Source organism: Scyliorhinus torazame, chromosome 15, assembly GCF_047496885.1.
Source record: "Scyliorhinus torazame isolate Kashiwa2021f chromosome 15, sScyTor2.1, whole genome shotgun sequence".
NCBI classification, from domain to species: Eukaryota; Metazoa; Chordata; class Chondrichthyes; order Carcharhiniformes; family Scyliorhinidae; genus Scyliorhinus; species Scyliorhinus torazame.
Genome location: NC_092721.1, coordinates 117,933,921 through 117,955,825, shown reverse-complemented (window position 1 = coordinate 117,955,825; position 21,905 = coordinate 117,933,921). Strand labels below are relative to the sequence as shown.

Genomic DNA, 21,905 nt, shown 5'->3' with positions numbered 1-21,905 from the left:
AAATACTGGAAGACGCGTCAGTGAAATGGACAAATAGATGGGAAAAGACAAAAGTACGGTTCAATGCACTGAAATGTGAAACATGCAGGAGGCAATGCGCCGTTTTCTGGCAGCGCGAATCACTGCTTACGCCGCTGTCAATGAGAATTCCCATTAAAGCCACCCCCCCACTGCCGGGAAACTCACGCACCGGGGTGGCGCTGCCAGCAGGATCAGAGAATCCCACCGCAAGGGAATGGTTGGGGAATTCCGGCCACAGCATCTACTTTGGCAACACCGCTGTGGCGCATGGAATTTTGATACCAACATTCAGTAATGGTAAAGAGCTTTCAACCAACCAACAAAAAAAGTGTGTGTTAACCTGGTTGAGGTATCCGATTTCCTCCTAAACATGAACCTGAGCTGCATAAACAACTTATGCATTAATCAACAAACTATGTAGTTAGTCAGGTTCAATTATGGTTAAAAGAAAAGAAACAAATCACAACACAACCGTAACTGTGCTTGCTCTATACAGTCAAATATCAAACAGAAATTAAATACCACAATGGGCAAAGACTCAACAATATGAGTCCACCGCCAAGAATGTACTTGCATTTATATAGTGACTGATCACTCCGAAATACCCTAAATGCTCAAAGAGCGCTGATCGTTAGAGTAGTCAATTGTCACACAGCAAGAACCTACAAACCATGAGATTAGACCAATTAATCTGTTAATTTATGGTGCTGGCTGAGGTAACAAGATTGGTCAGGATATCAGACAAACTCTGCTGTTCAAATAGGGGAAACAATCTTTAGAGTCCATCTAACCGCTTGGTCAGGCAAACAGTGACAAATCAAATCATGGAGTATTACCTCAAATACTGTCCTAAAGTGTCGGCATAGATCATCTGTTCTAATAATTAACCACTAGCCACATTTAAGTGTATAAATTAATATATTTAAATCCAAAATATATAAATCCTTTCAAACTGCTTTGCAATTAACATGTCATTTGTTTAAACTAAGCTTCAGGGAAACAGATTCATCACCTTCGATGTAAGCTTTTCTCTCCATTAGTTTTGAATGAAAAATGACTCAATTTTGTGACCAAGCTTCCTTTCCTGACATCTTAACAAAACCTTTTTGTCATCAGTTCCCAGGCTTACAGTAGGAAATTGAATCTCAGATGTTCATTTGAAAGAAGAAAACAGAACTCTACCACCGTTTACAGGTTCCCAAGCTTCAATTAAAAATGGGAAAGCATCCCTTTCCTTTCTTAAAACAAATCCACGACTAAATACAGCAGATGGGTGTCAGTTTGGGAACAATGTGTATGCTTTGATTTTCATTTCCTAAAAAATTAGCAATGTATGTAACAAAGCACTGCAAGAAATTCATAGTGCTTCATGAATCAGGTGACGGAGAGTTATCTTTTCTCTTCTCTTTCCCCCCCATTAAAAGAAAAACAGTAAAAAGTCAAATAGTATTTTTGTAAAAAAGTTAACAGTTTTGAACCAATCAGACTAGAAGGTGCCAGATTGGATTCTCGGTGTTACAATAATCCTAGTGGAACTGCAGAAGATGCACTACATGGTTCAAGCATCCGGGCTAGAGAAATTTTTAGTTCAAACTCCAACTCCTGATAACGATGCTGTGATGTCTTCTGTAAAGTGCATGACAGGGTCAGAATCATATTTCAGATTTGACTGATGTCTTTCAGAGTTAACTAGTAAGCAGGGTCTAAAGTCAGAAATTAAGAATGGTCACTTAGGTGAGATACTGGACAGTGTCCAAAGCCTGTTGAAAAGGACAGCACGGTAGTATAGTGGTTAGCACTATGGCTTCACAGTGCCAGGGTCCCAGGTTTGATTCCCGCTTGCGTCACTGACTGTCTGGAGTCTGCACGTTCTCCCAGTGTCTGCGTGGGTTTCCTCTGGGTGCTCCGGTTTACTCCCACAGTCCAAAGATGTCCAGGTTAGGTGGATTAGCCATGCTAAATTGCCCTTAGGTTAGATGGTGTTGCAGGGTTACGGAGATAGGGTGGAGGTGTGGGCTTAAGTAGGGTGCTCTTTCCAAGAGCCGGTACAGACTCGATGGGCCGAATGGCCTCCTTCTGCACTGTAAATTCTATGATTCTAGCAAGAGTCGGAAGATGAAGATACATTGGGGTAGGATGGTGGTGGGGGTGCATTTGCAATGGTATGTACAGGAGAAACCATAAATCTGGGTCGATGATATGAGTGCCTAGCATAACTTCAGCTGAAAGAATAGGATTAGGATTTCACCAGCCTGGGAACAAATCCGGTTAACAGCAAGTTTTGGAATCAGTGCTTTGCATGTTGATTTTCTTGTCAAGATGATTCTAGAACAGCGCCTAATCCATCTTACAGTTATGCTCAATCGCCTCCCAATAGACGGGTAATCAAGTTTGTGACATCACTAACAAAGAATTACGCGGTTGCCCCGCAACTCAAAACAATTATGCTGTTTTAATGCTAAACAAACTAAAACTGTACAGTGTGGTACTAAAAATGATGTCCACCTCTAGCAGGTCAACTCATCCACAAGCAGCCAATTGTCTAAAAAGCAACGATTAAAATCTGGGCTTTAGTTTGCTGAATTTAATTCCCCAATATTTCTGGGTCACACTTGAAAGTAGATTTCAAAGTCAGACAGGTGACCGTCCTAGTATCAAATCTGAAAATGAGGGGAAAATAACTTTAAAAAATAATCTTCCTCTCACCAAAGACACTCAAAAGGAATAATTTGAATAAAATTATGGATAATTTCTTATATATCTAACTTTATGTTGCTCTGGTAAAAGAACCTTCATGTCTATCTTTGATTTTTAGTACAAAGTCTTACAACACCAGGTTAAAGTCCAACAGGTTTGTTTCGATGTCACTAGCTTTCGGAGCGCTGCTCCTTCCTCAGGTGAATGCAGCGGTCTGTTCCAGAAACACACATATAGACAAATTCAAGGATGCTAAACAATGCTAGGAATGCGAGCATTAGCAGGTGATTAAATCTTTACAGATCCAGAGATGGGGTAACCCCAGGTTAAAGAGGTGTGAATTGTATCAAGCCAGGACAGTTGGTAGGATTTCGCAGGCCAGATGGTGGGGGATGAATGTAATGCGATATGAATCCCAGGTCCCGGTTGAGGCCGCACTCATGTGTGCGGAACTTGGCTATAGGTTTCTGCTCGGCGATTCTGCGTTGTCGCGGGTCCTGAAGGCTGCCTTGGAGAACGCTTACCCGGAGATCAGAGGCTGAATGCCCTTGACTGCTGAAGTGTTCCCCGACTGGAAGGGAACATTCCTGCCTGGTGATTGTTGCGCGATGTCCGTTCATTCGTTGTCGCAGCGTCTGCATGGTCTCGCCAATGTACCACGCTTCGGGACATCCTTTCCTGCAGCGTATGAGGTAGACAACGTTGGCCGAGTCGCACGAGTATGTACCGCGTACCTGGTGGGTGGTGTTCTCACGTGTAATAGTGGTATCCATGTCGATGATCTGGCACGTCTTGCAGAGACGTATCTTGTCATCGATGTATCTGGTGTATAACGTCGGTTGAAGGTCCTGTGCGGTGAGTAGGTCCTGTTCAAACTTGTGCATGAAGATGTTGACGTATTGGGGTGCAAATTTGGTCCCCATGGCTGTTCCGTGCGTCTGGATGAAGAACTTGTTGTCGAAGGTAAAGACGTTGTGATCCAGAATGAAGCGGATGAGTTGCAGAATTGCGTCTGGAGATTGGCAGTTGTCGGTGTTGAGTACTGAGGCTGTTGCAGCAATGCCGTCGTCATGGGGGATGCTGGTGTAGAGTGCCGAGACGTCCATTGTGACGAGGAATGTTCCTGGTTCAACTGGTCCATGGGTGCTGAGTTTCTGTAGGAAGTCCGTCGTGTCGCGACAGAAGCTGGGCGTACCTTGTACAATGGGTTTCAAAATGCCCTCGATGTAGTCAGAGAAGTTCTCACACAGGGTCCCATTGCCTGAAACGATAGGGGGCCTGGTGTGTTGGCCTTATGTATTTTCGGGAGGCAGTAGAGATCTCCAATGCGGAGAGTACGTGGGATGAGAGCACGTAGGGTGCTCTGAAGATCTGGATCCAAGGTCTTGATCAGTCTGTTAAGTTGGCGGATGTGTTCCTTGGTCGGATCTGCGGGTAACTGTCTGTAGTGTTCTTGGTTGTTCAGTTGTCGGTATACTTCTTTGCAGTAGTCCGTTCTGTTCAGTACGACAGTAACTCAGCACCCATGGACCAGTTGAACCAGGAACATTCCTCGTCACAATGGACGTCTCGGCACTCTACACCAGCATCCAGACGCACGGAACAGCCATGGGGACCAAATTCGCACCCCAATACGCCAACATCTTCATGCACAAGTTTGAACAGGACCTACTCACCGCACAGGACCTTCAACCGACATTATACACCAGATACATCGATGACATTTCTTTCCTTTGGACCCACGGCATCCAACCATCAGACTCACCATGGACTACTCTCCAAAATCAGTTGCATTCTTGGACATACTCGTCTCCATCAAGGACGGGCACCTCAGCACTTCGCTTTACCGCAAACCCACGGGTAACCTCATGATGCTCCACTTCTCCAGCTTCCACCCTAAACACATTAAAGAAGCCATCCCCTATGGACAAGCGCTCCGTATACACAGGATCTGCTCAGATGAGGAGGAGCGTAACAGACATCTACAGACGTTGAAAGATGCCCTCGTACGAACGGGATATGGCACTCGACTCATCGAGCGACAGTTCCAACGCACCACAGCGAAAAACCGGACCAACCTCCTCAGAAGACAAACATGGGACACAACCGACAGAATACCCTTCGTCGTCCAGTACTTCCCCGGAGCGGAGAAACTACGTCATCTTCTTCACAGCCTTCAACACGTCATTGATAACGATGAACATCTTGCCAAGGTCATCCCCACACCCCCACTACTTGCCTTCAAACAACCGCGCAACCTCAAACGAACCATTGCTTGCAGCAAACTACCCAGTCTTCAGAACAGTGACCACGACACCACACAACCCTGTCATGGCAATCTCTGCAAGACGTGCCAGATCATCGACATGGATACCACTATTACACGTGAGAACACCACCCAGCAGGTACGCGGTACATACTCGTGCGACTCGGCCAACATTGTCTACCTCATACGCTGCAGGAAAGGATGTCCCGAAGCGTGGTACATTGGCGAGACCATGCAGACGCTGCGACAACGAATGAACGGACATCGCGCAACAATCACCAGGCAGGAATGTTCCCTTCCAGTCGGGGAACACTTCAGCAGTCAAGGGCATTCAGCCTCTGATCTCCGGGTAAGCGTTCTCCAAGGCGGCCTTCAGGACCCGCGACAACGCAGAATCGCCGAGCAGAAACTTATAGCCAAGTTCCGCACACGAGTGCGGCCTCAACCGGGACCTGGGATTCATGTCGCATTACATTCATCCCCCACCATCTGGCCTGCGAAATCCTACCAACTGTCCTGGCTTGATACAATTCACACCTCTTTAACCTGGGGTTACAGATCTCTGGATCTGTAAAGATTTAATCACCTGCTAATGCTCGCATTCCAAGCATTGTTTGGCATCTTTGAATTTGTCTATATATGTGTTTCTGGAACATACCTCTCCATTCACCTGAGGAAGGAGCAGCGCTCCGAAAGCTAGTGACATCGAAACAAACCTGTTGGACTTTAACCTGGTGTTGTAAGACTTCGTACTGTGCTCACCCCAGTCCAACGCCGGCATCTCCACATTTTGATTTTTAGTGTTGCAGAATTTCCACTGATGTGTTCTCCATCCACTCATTGATAACAAAAACAGTAAGTAATTATAGGCAGGTTTATAATTTACTTAATTTTAAGTAAATTATAGACAAGAAAACTCTCCAGCCCAGAAATGTTGAACTCCAGGGGTTCTCTCAGAAGTCCCAACACAAGGACTGCTCGACAATTGCCCAGGATGTTCAAACCCCAGATGGACAACTACCTTGCACAGGGAACCAACCGATAATACGATTTATATCAGAGGCTTCAGATGATTCAGTCTCGCTTAGCAGAATAGTTACCAAGCAAATGTTTAGAAGGACAAAAGCACTTCTAACTTCTGGGTAATGATACTAGTGACACCCCTGAACCCGCTCGACGATACCACCCTAACCACCACTGATCCGACCCAACGACAACACACCTCTCACTTAACACCCCGGCTACAGCCCCCACCCCTCCACTGGATCCCCACACTACACCCCTCAACACCCACCAGCCCCAACTTCCTCCAACCCACTAACTTCCCCCCAACTCACAATTACCCCTCAACTCCCGAGCACCCCACCCACTAACCTCCCCTCACCCTCCCTGCACTATCCTGCCTCATCGCCCACTCTCACCCACCCCCCAACCCGAGGATCTTTAAACTTAACTGCTTGACAACAGAAATAGCTAATGCAAAAAAGGGGACATGGCTTCACTTCCCCTCGACAATGCTGTCTTGGGTATTTTCTCGCCAGGCCCAAGTTGGAAGGGAAATGTGCATTTCCCAACTCAGGTAAGCAACAAGGAGTAGAGTGGAAATCCAACTGTGACTGCCACTCCTTAGACGTTCCAGCCCAATAAGTAGCATAAATCTGTGCACCATAGCTGACTAAGAGTAAAAAGTGGCCACCACTGTACATGGCATTTCAACTTCATTACTCAATCAACAAGTTACCGTTAAATGGTGGTGCAGCCTTTTTTCTCTAGCATTTGGAGTTTAAAATTAAAAAAAAAAATCTGGAACAGTATTTGAATGCACAATTTGAGGCAAAATCCAATGTAAATGAGTTGCATGCAGCTTTGCTATAAACATTAAAACCAACCCACAATGGGGCAGCACAACGCATCTGTGAACTGTGAAGAACTGTGAAGAAAACAAATTCAGTCACACAAACACTCATGATCATCTCCATCCTGTGGAGGTAAAAAAAATGCTATTCCCTGGGGGTAATTCTGGAGAACATGGGCTACTCGCAGCAAGCTCCATGTGGTCAGTTACAAAACAGCATTGGCAAAGTCAGTCTGGAATACCCCTTTGACTTCTCAACGGAAAATGCATTTAATCAAGAAAAATATAAAATACAGTTAGTGTCAGTATCTAAGGATCCCATTTTTTATAATAAACATTTTGCTCCTGCTCACTATACAGATACTCTCCATTAGGCTGGGTGCACACAGACAGGATTGAAAAAGGCAGGATTGGGCCTGGTAGGGTACTTCCCCAACACCCAGCTGAAAAGTCAGCTCAGATGTGAATCATGGTCAATTAAGAAAACAAAACGTTAGGAAATATCCAATAATCAAGGAATTGCATCCCAATGTAACAAAGTAGTCAGGATATTAAAGGACAAAATCAATGACGTGTGCAGCTATGACTTTAATTTAATTTCTGTGGTAGCTAGATTTTAACAAAACAAAATAAACCCATAAGCTTTTTTGCATTCGGTTGTGGGTTCAGCCATCCCTAATCTGCAAGTAAACTGCAGCAAAAAATTATTTTTACTCAAACAAAACCAAAATTCTGGAAATGCTCAGCATCTGCCAAGAGAGAAACAGTTAACATTTCAAGCTGAATGTGACGCCTCTTCGAGACGTACGGTGGAAATGCATTGGGTTTCATGCCATTGGAAGGGGGGGGGGGGGAGAAAACAATATGAAAGGTCTTGTATTGGGTAGAGGGCAGTAGAGGGTAAATAACAAATGTGCCATGGGTCAAAAGGCACAGGGAGAGGTAATGACTAGAGTAAAGAAATGAAGTAATGGCCCAGAGCGAGCAAGTGTTAATGGCAGAATTATGAACAGCTCTATCTGAAAACAAAAATATTAAAAACAAGATGCACAGTGGCATACTAAAAACAAATAAAACAATCAAAATGAAAGATAAAGTTCCTGGCCTGAAATTGTTAAACTCAATGTTGAGTCCATAAGGCTGGAAAGTGCCTAACTGGTTGATAAGGAGCTGTTCCAGCAGGCCAAAGATTCATATGTAAGCCAGGTGGTGAATTAAAATGGCAAGCAATCAGAAGATTACATGTGAGCAGGTGGTTTCACAAAGTGGGGATCCAATCTCATCATTTTGTATTACATTCGCTGAAAAGTAGATCTTTAATAGGTCTCATAACATCAAAAAGAGGAAGACCCAAATACAGAAGCAAAAAAACCCACAACTTACTCTGTAATCATACGTTGCATCAGGATTCTCATCACAAGCAATGACCTCTGGTGCCATCCAGTAGGGTGTCCCAATAAACGTATTTCTTCTGCCAACAGTTCTGTCCAATTGTGCACTAACACCAAAATCCACTGAAATGAAAGATTTAGGGCACATCGTAACCACCATAGTTAGAATATGAACATATGAATTTGGAACAGGAGTAGGACACTCGGCCCCTCGATCCTGCTCCACCTTTCAATAATATCATGGCTGATTGTGACCTCAACCCCACATTCCTGCCTACTACTGGTAACCTTTTACCTCCTTGTTAATCAAGAATCTATTTAGCTCTGTCTGATAAAAATTCAACAATTCTGCTCCCACTGCCTTTTGAGGAAGAGAGTTCCAGAGACTCATAACCCTCAGAGAAAAACAGACAATGAATGGCAGGATCGTTATGCTTAAAGTGCGCTAGCTGTGCAGAAACTTCATATCCATCTCATTTATAAGCATCAGAGTGTTGAATTTCGGAAGTGATTTCCCAATCTCACTAACTATAATAAAAAGATCAAAGAATACATGGAGGAATGACATAAATGTGCATTTACATTGTTTCCCTGGAATTACCAACAGTATGGTAGATAGTTTGAAGACGGACCCCAAAATGACCATCACATAAATGCAAGCAGCTCCATTCCATTCAAGTGGGAAATTATATTACAGTGTAGCCTGCATATCATGAGGACTAATTAACAATCAACAATTGTACTAATGTTACATTATGGATGAGTAGACATTCATGGAGTGATGAATCTTTAAGAAAAAGCCTGTATTTTGTTGTGCAAATTCTCCCTTAATTCAAAAGTGAATCAAGCATGTATTTGGAATGAGGGATAATTCTTGGTTATGACATCCGTCAAGTTCCAAGAAATGCCCATGTGACCCGAGATTGTTATGAAGACGAAAATTGAAGCAAAAAGTAAATAGACAGCTAATTGGTTACTGAATTACAGCTGGGTCCTTGAAGCAAAATCAGTTGGAGGAAAACAAACCATTCAGAACAAAACTTACGTTTCAGAACACAGAAAACGTGAGGGGAGCAAGCAAATATTTCGACAAACAGATCGGTTTTCTGTTTGGTACTAAGTACAACTCCAGGCATTCCGGGTGAGACAACATGTGTGCAAGCTGAGTATTTGTATTAGAGGATAGTGTGTGTTCGTTGGTCGATTAAGGGGAAACTCTAGAAAGCTATGCCATCAGGACTGTTGTGGTTCGAGTAAGAGAGGGTTCATTAGTGTCTGTCAGTGTCTGGGGACTTTGGATGCAATCTGGTTGCAGTTGCTGATGCATGCAACTCATAATTAAGTGGAAATCAAGAGATCCTACATTCTAAACACAAATTGCATTGCAAGTGGTAAGGAAAGTAGACTATTAATTTTGCACCTTCCATCCAACAAGGTCGTGCATTTGTTACGGGCCAGGGTTTAGAGAACCCCAAAGTGTTTCATGGAGTTCACCTGACCCACAACTTTTAATACGATTTTGGTATGGGGAGCACACGGCCCACTCTACAGGTGTGGTACAGCAGAAATGGAAAAGTATTTTTTTAAAGCAAAACAATGTTTATTCTATGAACTCAAGTTAACCTTTTTAAAACATAGTGAACATCTTAGCAACCATCAATTCAAATACAACCCCCAAAGAACGCAACACTAAGTAATCCTTAATAACTTCCCAAACAACATCCAGAAGACAGAAGAAACACCTTTCAACAGAAGCATATTGGGTTTACATTCACGACTGAAAACATTTATAATTCTGAATTCACCAAATGATCAAGAGATAGTCTTTATATGGCAGAGAGATCAACAGTGCACCTGCTCTGTCTGGCTTCAGCTCCAACACTGAAAACAAACTAAAACACACCCTGCAGCAAACAGCCTAAAACGAAAGTAAAAAGCTGACAGACAGCCCAGCTCCACCAACACTCTGACATCACTGCAGTAATACGAGAGGCCAAACATTTCTTAAAGCGACATTCTCATGACACCTCCCCCCAAGAAAAAAAACCCCATCAACTTCAAGATGGTTTCATTTTTCATTATCCTTTAAGAAATGCACAAAGTATACTTTTTCGTTTCAAAAAACACACGCAAACAGGTATAATAATGTAGTCCATTTTTAAAAAATTTTCCTCCAACTGGAATCCTTATCGATTGATAGTCTCTTTGAGCAAGAAGGTCTCGGCACGTTCCATCCATTTCTCTGTGCCTCAGCATGTCTCTTTAAAGTCAGATACTTTAGTTCAATCTGATCACAGAGTCCCTTGTAATTCTCCAACACATGAGCATTGGTTATCACAGCTGTCAGGCAGTCAAATGCCTGTTGAAAGTCCGCTGTCCATTGAAATTTTTGAAGTGTCTTCAGCAAGTCCATCCGCGGAGCAATCACGCTACAAAACTTTTGCACAAATGTTAGATCAAATCCACTCATGCCAAGAAATCGCATTATTTCCCTTCGTCTTGAGGGTATTGAAAACTCCTCAATAACTGTTGGTTTCACATCCCATGTGACCATTCGACCCTGTCCGATTGTATGGCCAAGGAAAGTGACTTGCGCTTCTCCAAATTCACTTTTGGCTAGGTCTATCACCAAACCCGCCTCCTTAAGTCAATCGAATAACTCCATCAGATGTTTCAAATGTTCAGTCCATGTTTCAGGATTACCGCACAATTGGGTAATCCTGAAACAACTTTGTTAGTTAACCGTTGAAATGTGGTTGGTACATTTTTCATGCCAAATGGCATAACTTTGATGAGTCACAAAAGCTGAAATCTCCTTCACCCTTTCGGATAAAGGTACCTGCCAGTAACCTTTAAGTAAATCCAGTTTAGAAATAAAAACAGATTGTCCCACTTTCTCAATGCAATCCTCTAAACGTGGGATAGGATAAGAGTCCGTTCTTGTAACGGCATTAACCTTTCTATATCCACACACAACCGTTGGGTACAGTCTGGTTTAGGTACCATGACTATGGGTGAGCACCATTGGCTGCAACCCACTTCAATTATGCTATTTTTAAGCACACTCTCAATCTCTTTGTTAACCTGTGCCAATTTTAAAGGGTTAAGTCTATATGGATGATGTTTGATTGGAACAGCATTCCCCACATCTACATCATGTATAGCCATTTTAGTACTTCCCAATTTATCTCCACAAACTTGCCCACGTGATGTCAATAACTCTTTCAGGTCAGTCCGTTTTTCCTCAAGAAGGTAACTCAACAATTTATCCCAATTTTTAAAAACATCCTCGTTCTCCAATTTAATTTGAGCTATGTTAAATTCACAGTCATCTGGATTTGGTTCATCACTTTGCGTTCGAATCATTAAAACCTCCTTTTTCTCTCCTCCCTGAAAGTACCTTTTAAGCATATTCACATGACACACTCGCTGAGTCTTCCTTCTATCTGGTGTTTTTACCACATAATTCACCTCACTTAATTTCCTTTCAATCTGATATGGTCCACAAAACCTAGCTTTTAAAGGCTCACCTACCACTGGTAACAACACTAAAACTTTATCCCCACTGGCAAAACTACAAACTTTGGATTTCTTGTCCACTACCCTGTTTCATCACATTTTGTGCAACTTTCAAATGTTGTCTAGCCAATTCACCTGCTCTATTTAATCCTTCCCTAAAGTTTGACACGTAATCCAATAATGTAATTTCCGATTTCTCATTCACCAATTTTTCCTTAATCAATTGAAGTGGTCCTCTTACCTCATGAACAAAAATTAGTTCAAAAGGACTGAATTTAGTTGACTCATTAGGTGCATCTCTAATTGCAAACAGTACGAATGTAATTCCTTTATCCCAATCCTCTGGATAATCGTGACAATAAACCCTCAACATTGTCTTTAATGTCTGATGTCACCTTTCTAATGCTCCCTGCGATTCTGGATGGTACGCAGTTGATTTAAATTGTTTTATTCCTAAGCTATCCATATTCTTTGAATAACTGAGATAAAATTTGATCATTGATCCAATTGTATTCCTCTGGGTAGTCCATATCTAGTAAAGAATTTAGGTAATTCCTCCACAATCTTTTTAGCTGTAATATTTCGTACTGGAATGGCCTCTGGAAACCCAGTAGACACATCCATTATCGTCAAAATATATTGATTCTCACTTTGTTTTAGGAAGCGGTCCTACGCAATCAATTAGGACCCTCAAATGCTGGAATGGGTATTAAGGGCACTGGTTTTATCACTGCTTGAGGTTTCCCTATCACTTGACATGTGTGACATGATCGACAAAATTTAACCACATCTTTATGTAGTCCAGACCAATAAATTTCTGGATTTTAGCTTGAGTTTTCCTTATTCCCAAATGACCTCCTACTGGTACCTCATGTGCAACTCGCAACATCTCCTTTCTATACCCTACCGGCAGTACTACTCGATGAACTTCTGCCCACTTTTCATCCGCCTGCATATATAAAGGTCTCCATTTTCTCATCAAGACATCACTTTTACAGCAATAACACTCTGGTGTCCACTCAGATTCCTCTTCTGTATATGCTTTCTGATAAATCAGTTTTATTTCTATATCTTTCTGTTGTAACTCCGCCAATTTTCCTGAACTAAAAATATCCGCCTCATCCTCCACCTCAACCATCTGATCAAAAATTGTTTCTGATAATTGCACTTCAACTTCATCTTCACTCTTTGATTTCTCTTCTTGTCTTAACCTGTGGCTTTGCGACCTTGTTACCACACAATCCGGACAAATCCCAGGATATTCATCCTTCAACACTTCAGTTGTCTGATTTTCCACTGACTTATCAACCACAGTAGGCATCACTCCCACCTGCGATCCAGCTATATCATTACCCAAGATAAACTGTATTCCTGGACAAGATAGTTTCTCTGTTACTCCTACAACCACTTCACCACTCTTCACTGGACTTTCCAACCTTACCTTATATAATTGAACACTACTCGTCTTACGCTGAATTCCACATATTACCATCTTTTCTGGCAACATTCTTCCCAAACTACATAACTCCTCATCTCTTACCATTAAAGATTGACTAGCTCCCGTATCTCTTAAAATTGAGACTTCTTAACTGCTCCTACTGATACACGAGTAAACTTTACCCACACAAGTAAATTCTTTAAAGACATCTGGCAACTTCTTATCAATCACCTCTCGATCAGGCTGTACAATCTTTTGCACCTCCTTCGCTTCACTTGGGCTTTCCTTTATCACTTGAACAAACCCCACTGTCTTATCCTGTTTTACCACAACAGCCTTCCCAGTGCTTTTCTTCAACCACCAACACTGTGACTTTACATGGCCTAGTTTATTACAGTAAAAACATTTGATATTTTTCATTTCTTTTCCACCGTCCTGGATTTCTCTTTTAATCTGAGGTCCACTCTCCTTATTATCTGGCATCAGATCACTGGTATGGGCCAGGGTTCAGAGAACCCCAAAGTGTATCATGGAGTTCACCTGACCCACAACTTTTAATAGATTGTCGTATGGGGAGCACATGGCCCACTCTACAGGTGTGGTACAGCAGAAATGGAAAAGTATTTTTTAAAGCAAAACAATGTTTATTCTATGAACTCAAGTTAATCTTTCAAAAACATAGTGAACATCTTAGCAAACATTAATTCAAATACAACCCCCAAAGAATACAACACTAAGTAATGCTTAATAGCTTCCCAATCAACATCCAGAAGACAGAAGAAACACCTTTCAACAGAAGCATATTGGGTTTACATTCACTACTGAGAACATTTATAATTCTGAATTCACCAAATGATCAAGAGATAGTCTTTACATGGCAGAGAGATCAACAGTACACCTGCTTGGTCTGGCTTCAGCTCCAACACTGAAAATTAAACTAAAGCACACCCTGCAGCCTGCTCAAAAACAGAAGTAAAAAGCGGACAGACAGCCCAGCTCCACCCACACTCTGACATCACTGCAGTAATATGAGCAGCCAAACATTTCTTAAAGCGACATTCTCATGACAATCACCTTTACTTTTACCACTTAAGTATTTCTCATGTCCCCAGTTTCTATCCCTCACAGGCTGAAACTGGTGTTGGAAACCAAGCTCCGATTTATGAACTAATTCATAATCATCTGCCATTTCTGCTACTAATCTCGCAGTTTTAACTCTCTGCTCTTCCACATGAGTTCTCACTACATCAGGAATTGAATTTTTAAACTCCTCAAAAGTATAATTTCTCTGAGAGCTTCATACGTTTGGTCTATTTTCAAAGCCCTTATCCACCTATTAAAATTATTCTGTTTGATCCTTTCAAATTCCATGTATGTTTGACCAGGTTCTTTCCTTAAATTTCTAAACATTTGTCTGTCGGCTTCAGGCACTAGTTCATATGCACGCAAGATGGATTTTTTCACCTCTTTATACAAACCAGATACCTCCTCCGGTAGTAATGCAAACACTTCACCAGCCCTACCTAACAGCTATGTTTGTAATACCCACATGTCCTGTGGCCATTTGATTTGTTTAGCCACCTTCTCAAATGAACTGAAAAAGGCTTCTACCTACTTCTCGTCAAACCTTGGCAATGCTTGGACATATTTAAATAGATCCCCACCAAGCCTTCGACTTTGACACTCTTTCTCAGTATCCTCATCACTATCATCCAACTGTACGTTTCCCTTTACGTCTGCCAATTTTAACTGATTGTCATGTTTCATGGCCATTTTCTGAAGTTCAAATTCCCTCTCTATCTTTTCCCCTGATCTGTATCTCCCTTTCTTTTTCTCTTTGTTCTGCTAGGGCTATTCTTTCCTTTCTCCTTTCTTCTCTCTCCTTTTCTTTGTCCTCTCCATCTCTCTCTTTCTTTTTCTTTTTCCGCTCTCTCTCTTTCTTTTTCCTCTCTTTCGTATTCAAGCTACTTTAATTCTTTCTCATGTTCCATTTGTTTAATTTGTAACTGAATTTTTGCCATTTCCAATGAGTCAAACTGTATCTCAGGCAACTTTAAATGCTTCACCACCGCCATAATTACCTCACCTTTTCGCATTTTGTCAAGTACTGTTAACTGCAATGTTTTTGCCAAATCGAACAGTCTGCTTTTAGTCTCTGTCCGTAAGGTACTGTGTTTGATGTCTCCAGCCCCCAAAACCTCAGAGCCTCTGAAAGAGCCATTGTACAACACACTCCCTACTTAACTGAAATACCACACCTGAAAAGCAACCACAATATGCTCACCCCTCACTGTCTTTAAATTCACTAAGCCAATCCAATAGATAGACTTTTATCCCCCTCAAGCCCCCAATTTGTTATGGGCCATGGTTTAGAGAACCCCAAAGTGCAACATGGAGTTCACCTGACCCACAACTTTTAATAGATTATGGTATGGGGGAGCACACGGCCCACTCTACAGGTGTGGTACAGTAGAAATGGAAAAGTATTTTTTAAAGCAAAACAATGTTTATTCTATGAACTCAAGTTAACCTTTTTAAAACATACAGTGATCATCTTAGCAACCATCAATTCAAATACAACCCCCAAAGAATACAACACTAATTAATCCTTAATAACTTCCCAAACATCATCCAGAACACACCTTTTAACAGAAGCACATCAGGTTTACATTCACTGCTGAAAACATTTATAGTTCTGAATTCACCAAATGATCAAGAGATAGTCTTTTCATGGCAGAGAGATCAACAGTACACCTACTTGATGTGGCTTCAGCTCCAACACTGAAAACTAAACTAAAACACACCCTGCAGCAAACAGCCTAAAACGAAAGTAAAAAGCTGACAGACAGCCCAGCTCCACCCACACCCTGACATCACTGCAGTAATATGAGCAGCTACACATGTCTTAAAGCGACATTCTCAGGACACATTATTCTGCTTATTGCTTATGAACTTGTGTTATCGATCTCAGGAACATGTTTAAAACTGATGATTTACTGTAAAATTCAGGCTTCCTGTTACCATTGTTAGTTACATACCCAGTTTCACTTCAGCATTTTCTGTCAGCAATACATTCTGCCCTTTGATATCACGATGAATGACATGGTGTATATGAAGATGCGATAGGCCCTAAACACAAAAGAAAAAGTATGCAGATAATTTATATTCTTGTCTAAATGCAATTTATGCAAGGGGGAATATTAGAACCACTAGATTGGCTTGATTCCAAATTCTCCTTACATTTATTTTTCAAAATTGCCACATAGGGCGAGTGTGTCACTGGCAAGGTTAGCATTTATTGCCCAAACTTAAGTACCCTCAAGAAGGTGGTGGTGAGTCACCTTCTCGAACTGCAGCAGTCCATAAGGAATAGTTACACCTACAGACTATTACGAATAAAGGCTCAAGGTTTTGATCCAGCAATAGTGAAGGGATGGCAATATAGTCCCAAGTGAGGATATTATGAGGCTTGGAAGGGAACTTGCAGATGATGGTCCCTGCTCCTCTTGAACTTTCAGAGGCAGAAGTCTCTGGTAAACTGGCGAGTTGCTGCAGTGTCTCGTGTAGATGCAACACACACTACTGCCACCGTTTACCAGTGAAGGAGGGAATGAATGCTTAAGGTGGTGGATGGGATGTCGGTCAAGCAGGGTGCTTTATCCTCGATGGTGTTGACTTTCTTTAGTGTTGTTGGTGCCCCACTCCATTGAGGAAAATTAAAGTAGCCACAATCCCAGATTACCATAGGTTGCTCTCTCCCATTTGAGAGAGAGCTGGCTGGTGGTGGTCACCATATCTCAGGCGAGGGCAAGGTTGAGAAGGCAGTGTCTTCATGAATAACCTCAGCCAGTAGGGGAATTGAACCCATGCTGTTGGCATCGCTACGCACCACAAACCAGCCATCCAGCCGAAAATAGAGGATATTCCATCAGAAACCAGACTTGCACCTTGTGAAATGGCGGACAGGCTTTGGGGAGTCACGTTGAGTTATTTGCCAAAGAATTTCCAGCTCTGGCATGACCATTGAACATAAACTATTCTAAACCCCACTAATTAAAAATAATAAACTGGGTCACACAGCAATTTTAGAAACAGAGATCAGATTTTACTGGAGAGTTTCAGTTGGATCCAAGACCGAATCTAATATTGGCATTTTATAACAGCTATAGGATTAGTCTTTTAAGATTAGCGCAGTATTCTGAAACTGTACCTATACACCTCTATCTGGAACTGCTGAGATGGAAATGGGTGGATTTCATATTAAATTCAGATGCTGCACAGGTTTTTCCAATTGAAACCAGTTTCATGTGCTGTCCACAAAAGAAGTAATAATATAACAACATTCTGGACAGACTACAACCAAGGAAGGAAACAATCAGATTTTTTTTAATGCGATGCCTGGATTACCTCTGCATTTTAAACACATTTCAAAGTCTGAAGGAGACGACAAATGCAGCTGACCCAGAATTACAATTTGCATTCTGAGAAAATTTCTGTGAAGGGAAAAGTTTGGAAAGTAATTTTGACAGGTCTTTCTAATTTGAGAGATGTTGAACTGCAGAACAAAAATCTTCTATAGAAAATATCAAATTTTTTGCTTTTTTAAGCAGTATGGTGCATACAATTTGGCTTATGTTCCATTATCACCAATAGGTCCAGAAACCGCAAGGTTAGATGATTAATCTAATCAATTGTTCACTTTCTGCAAATTTCACAAATACTCCCTTTAAAGGTTTGAACACAGGCCAAAGTACAGAAGCATGACACTCCAAAGGATAACGCAGATGCTTGAAATCTGAAATAAGAGGAGAAATGCTGGACATGCTTGCCAGGTCAGGCAACATCTGTACACAGCAGGTTCGATTTAGAGGCCATGCCCCATGGAACCAGAACAGGGTGCGGCGGGTAGATCCTGGGAGAGGCCTCTTCTGGGATCCCCAATGGTCGTAACACTTTACGAGATGTCGGGATCTGAATCCTGCCCACAATGGGCAGGACCCAGTCTCGCACAGTTAAGTGAGTTGAAAAACTCAGTTAACCGTGCTGATAGTGGATCGAACAACCATCCGGTATCTACCAGCCTCACAGAGGAGAGCCCAGTCGGGCATCATTTAGCACTGGTCCCCACAAACAGGGATCAGGTGGAACGGCACTTTGGGGGGGGGATGGCATTTTGCCCACGATCGGGGCACCCTGCCTGTATGAGGTGGGTGGGAGGGGGCATGACCCCCTTCTTGGTGAGAAGGTGCATTGGGGGATTCAGAGGTCACCACTGGGGGGTTGGAAGATCAGAACGCTATGTACAAATTGCACCCCAGTACCTTCCTTCACTGAGGAGCTCTGCTCGCCAGAGCTCCACAGTGCAGGAAATGTGACTGAGTGCAGCCTTGGTGGGCTAGAAAAAAAAGACAAAGTGCAGTTTGGATAGCAGGGTCGTTTCTTTTTATTTTAGTTAAATCGATCATGCCCAGAGAAACAGAGTTAATGGATGCAAATCTCCCCAAAGATTACCAAGTGTCATCCCGGCGGGAAAAGTGGTGCAATTCCCACTGGGTGGGTCACCATGATTCTGATCGCAACCCATCCCCCACTGGGTCATTTCTTTTTGAAGGGAGTGCATTTTACACCAGCATTTAGAGGGTGGGGCCTAAAGACACCAGCCGGTTTGGCTCCTTAGAGATCAAGGCGCCATTTTGAAAGGACACACCGATCAATAGAAAGTAAGAGGGACCCCACTGCCCCAAAATGAGCGATCCTCAGCAATGGGGATTCCAAAGGCCCCACCCCAGGTTGGCACTGCCAGGTCACCGTCTAGCCATACCCCTGACCACCTGGGGGGGTACAAAGACCTCTCGAGTCCCAAGCATGGTCACCACGTCTATCCAGAGAATTCAACAGTGGCTACGAGAAGGTTCTGATAGAGGAACACTTGGAATTACATGTTGTGCCAGCTGCTTCTACGGCAGAAAACTACCTCCAGTACAGGCATACTGTTCAGGTATAAAAGGTTGAAAAAGACCGTCTTTGAAAGAAATGCAGCCCTGCTCTTTCTTGGAAGCACTTCAGACTTGAAAATGACCCTCAATGAAAAAATGCAGTCAGGCAGAGCACCTGCTCAAGAGAGGAACCAGTTTAGAGTTATGAGCCGTGAAGTGCTGATATAAAAGCCAGCACAGCTAAGCCCTCCTTTGAAGGACCCTTCAGCTGTCAATCAAGAGACTTGTAAAAGTCAACAGGATGTTAAATGGAATATAAACAAGTAAGTACAAAGGGATAAAAGAAGTAATACTGCAGCAGTGAAATTCAGAGCCCATTGAAACTTCAAGGGGAGTGAAATGCTTCTCCAAAAGAGAAGAACTGCAGAATGGCTGTTGTGAGAGAGGGTTTTAGGACAGACAGACAACAGCTGTGCTTTGCCCTATCATGGGGCGTTAAATATGAAAGAAAGCAGGCTTCACAGACCCAAAGTGACCGCAAAACTGGCCCCCTCCAACCCTAGTTCAAGCCCCCAAATCCTCCGCTCCCTTGAAGGACACTGACATGGCACATGGCCAGTGCCTGCTGTGCCCTTGTGCCCTGGAATTAAGTGGAGAGGGGTACTTGCTTTCTCGCTCCCCTCTGTCCAAGTCCCTGCTTTTATGGACCTGCAGTCAATTGCGCCCATGGCAGGGACATGCCGGGAGGCCACCATATTGAACTTCAATCTCATTAATGAGATTAAAATGAATGCAAATGAGTTTGATCAGGTTCTTGCCCTTTCAGGGTGAGATCCTGACCATGCCAGCTAGAGCGGGCCAAGTGCAGTGGAAACTATTTAACACCTGGTGCAAATCCCACTTCAAGCCTCTCCCAGAATTGTCCCAATGTGGCAAGATTTGCACCGGGAGCAACGCAGGCAGAGAATCGCCCCCAATGTTTTAGGTCGATGTTCTAATGAAAGATCATCAAACTAAAATCTTACACTGTTTCTCTCTGCAGATGCTGCCTGTCCAGCTGAGTAGGTACGTCTGTTTTCAATCCGTAAAGGATACGTTGATATTAACTCTGCCAAATTATAGCAATGGGAATAGCTTTTCCTCCACTTTAATAACCTGTATCTTTCACATTTGTCATCAACACCTGCACACAATCAGCCTTCGGATTCTGTACAAGATTCATGCTCACCCGAAGTATCTCTCTGCAGATGTATGCAATCCAGTCTTCCTTCAAGGAATTTCCTTTTGTGTTTTTAACCAAGTCTGTAATGGATCCTGCACCACAGAACTCCATGACAAGCTGTTTAAAAAAATTAAAATAAAGTTACTTCAGTTATGCAAATCTTAAGATCTTATTTACATACTGTACCTGTCAAAGATTTTTCCCCCATTGTCTCATGAAGATCAACAAAAGTACAAAACTACTGCTTTTCATATTCCTTTATAAAGTGCTTTGCATTGCGATGTAGCCAACTTATAGAAATTGATAAAGGTTGGAAATTAAACATGGAACAGGATGCAAAATGAGAAAGAATGGGTTATTTTCAGGATGTAGCTACTGGCACGTCACAAGGGTCAGTGCTGGGGTCTCAGCCATCTACATAAATGACTTAGATGAGGAGACCAACTCTAATGTACTTCAAATTTTCCAGGTGGAAAACTAAGTTGCGAGGAATGAACAAAGTCTGCAAATAGATAGACAGGTTAAGTGAGTAGGTGCCAGATGGAATAGAATGTTGTTTAGGGTATTCATTTTGTTGGGAAGAGTAGAAAATAGGGCTAAATTAAAACTTATTAAATGTTGGTATTGAGGGGGAATGGACGACTAGGCATATTAAAAACTAACATGCAGGTCCCCCAAGCAATTAGAAACGTAAATGGTATGTTGGTCTTTATTGCAATAGGTTAGCGTACAAGAGTAAAGAAGTCTTGCTGCAACAGTACAGAACATTAGTGAGATCACTCCTGGAATAGCACTCCTGTACAATTTTTGTCTCCTTGTCGAAGGTTTCATTGAATATCAAGGGGAGATGGTTAGATTCTCTCTTGTTGGAGATAGCCATTTCCTGCCTTTTGTGTGGAACCAATGTTACTTATTTGCTCAAGCCTGAAATGTTGTCCATGTCTTGTGACATGCAGAAACAAACTGCATCAGTATATGAAGAGCTAGAATGGTACTAAACACATTGCAATCATTAGCAAACATCCTTACATATGACATTATATTGCAGGGAAGGTCATAGATTAAGCAGCTGAAGATAGTTGGGCTGAGGATGTTATCATGAGAAGCTCCTGCAGCAATGTCCAGGGGCTGGGATAGTTGATCTCATCCCAATCATGAGAATAGAACCCTTTTCCGTGCGAGGGATGACTATAACCATTGAATTTTCTCTAATAATTCCCATTTACTTCAATTTTGCTTGTGCTCCTTAATGTCACACTTGGTTAAATGCTGCCTTAGTGTCAAAAGCCGTTCACCTCTGGAGTTCAGCTCATACTTGGGCCTGTAAAAGAGGTCTGAAGCAGAGTTGCCGTGGTGGAACCTAAACTTGGCATTAATGAGTAATTGATTGCTGAGCAAGTGCCATTTGTTAACGCCAGCAACAAAACACACCATCGCTTTGTTGATGATTGAGAGCAGACTAGACTGATAAGGCAGTATTGGCCAGATTGGATTTTTCCTGCATTTTGTGGAGCAGACGGTCTTGAACAAATGTGACCGTTGTGGAGTAGATGCCAGCGT

At 42.4% G+C, this 21,905-nt stretch overlaps 1 protein-coding gene across 5 annotated transcripts in view; it reads right to left on the bottom strand.

The window, feature by feature from the left end:
* Positions 1 to 21,905, bottom strand: part of LOC140391768 (mitogen-activated protein kinase kinase kinase kinase 4) — a 525,483-nt gene that overhangs the window by 183,077 nt on the left and 320,501 nt on the right. For all 5 annotated transcript variants that reach the window (XM_072476624.1, XM_072476619.1, XM_072476621.1 and 2 more), the window contains exons 5-7: positions 20,352 to 20,462; positions 16,226 to 16,316; positions 8,223 to 8,353 (exon numbers count right to left, since the gene is read on the bottom strand). In XM_072476624.1, the coding sequence (XP_072332725.1) occupies positions 8,223 to 8,353; positions 16,226 to 16,316; positions 20,352 to 20,462 (333 nt within the window). The remainder of the gene's footprint in view (positions 1 to 8,222; positions 8,354 to 16,225; positions 16,317 to 20,351; positions 20,463 to 21,905) is intronic.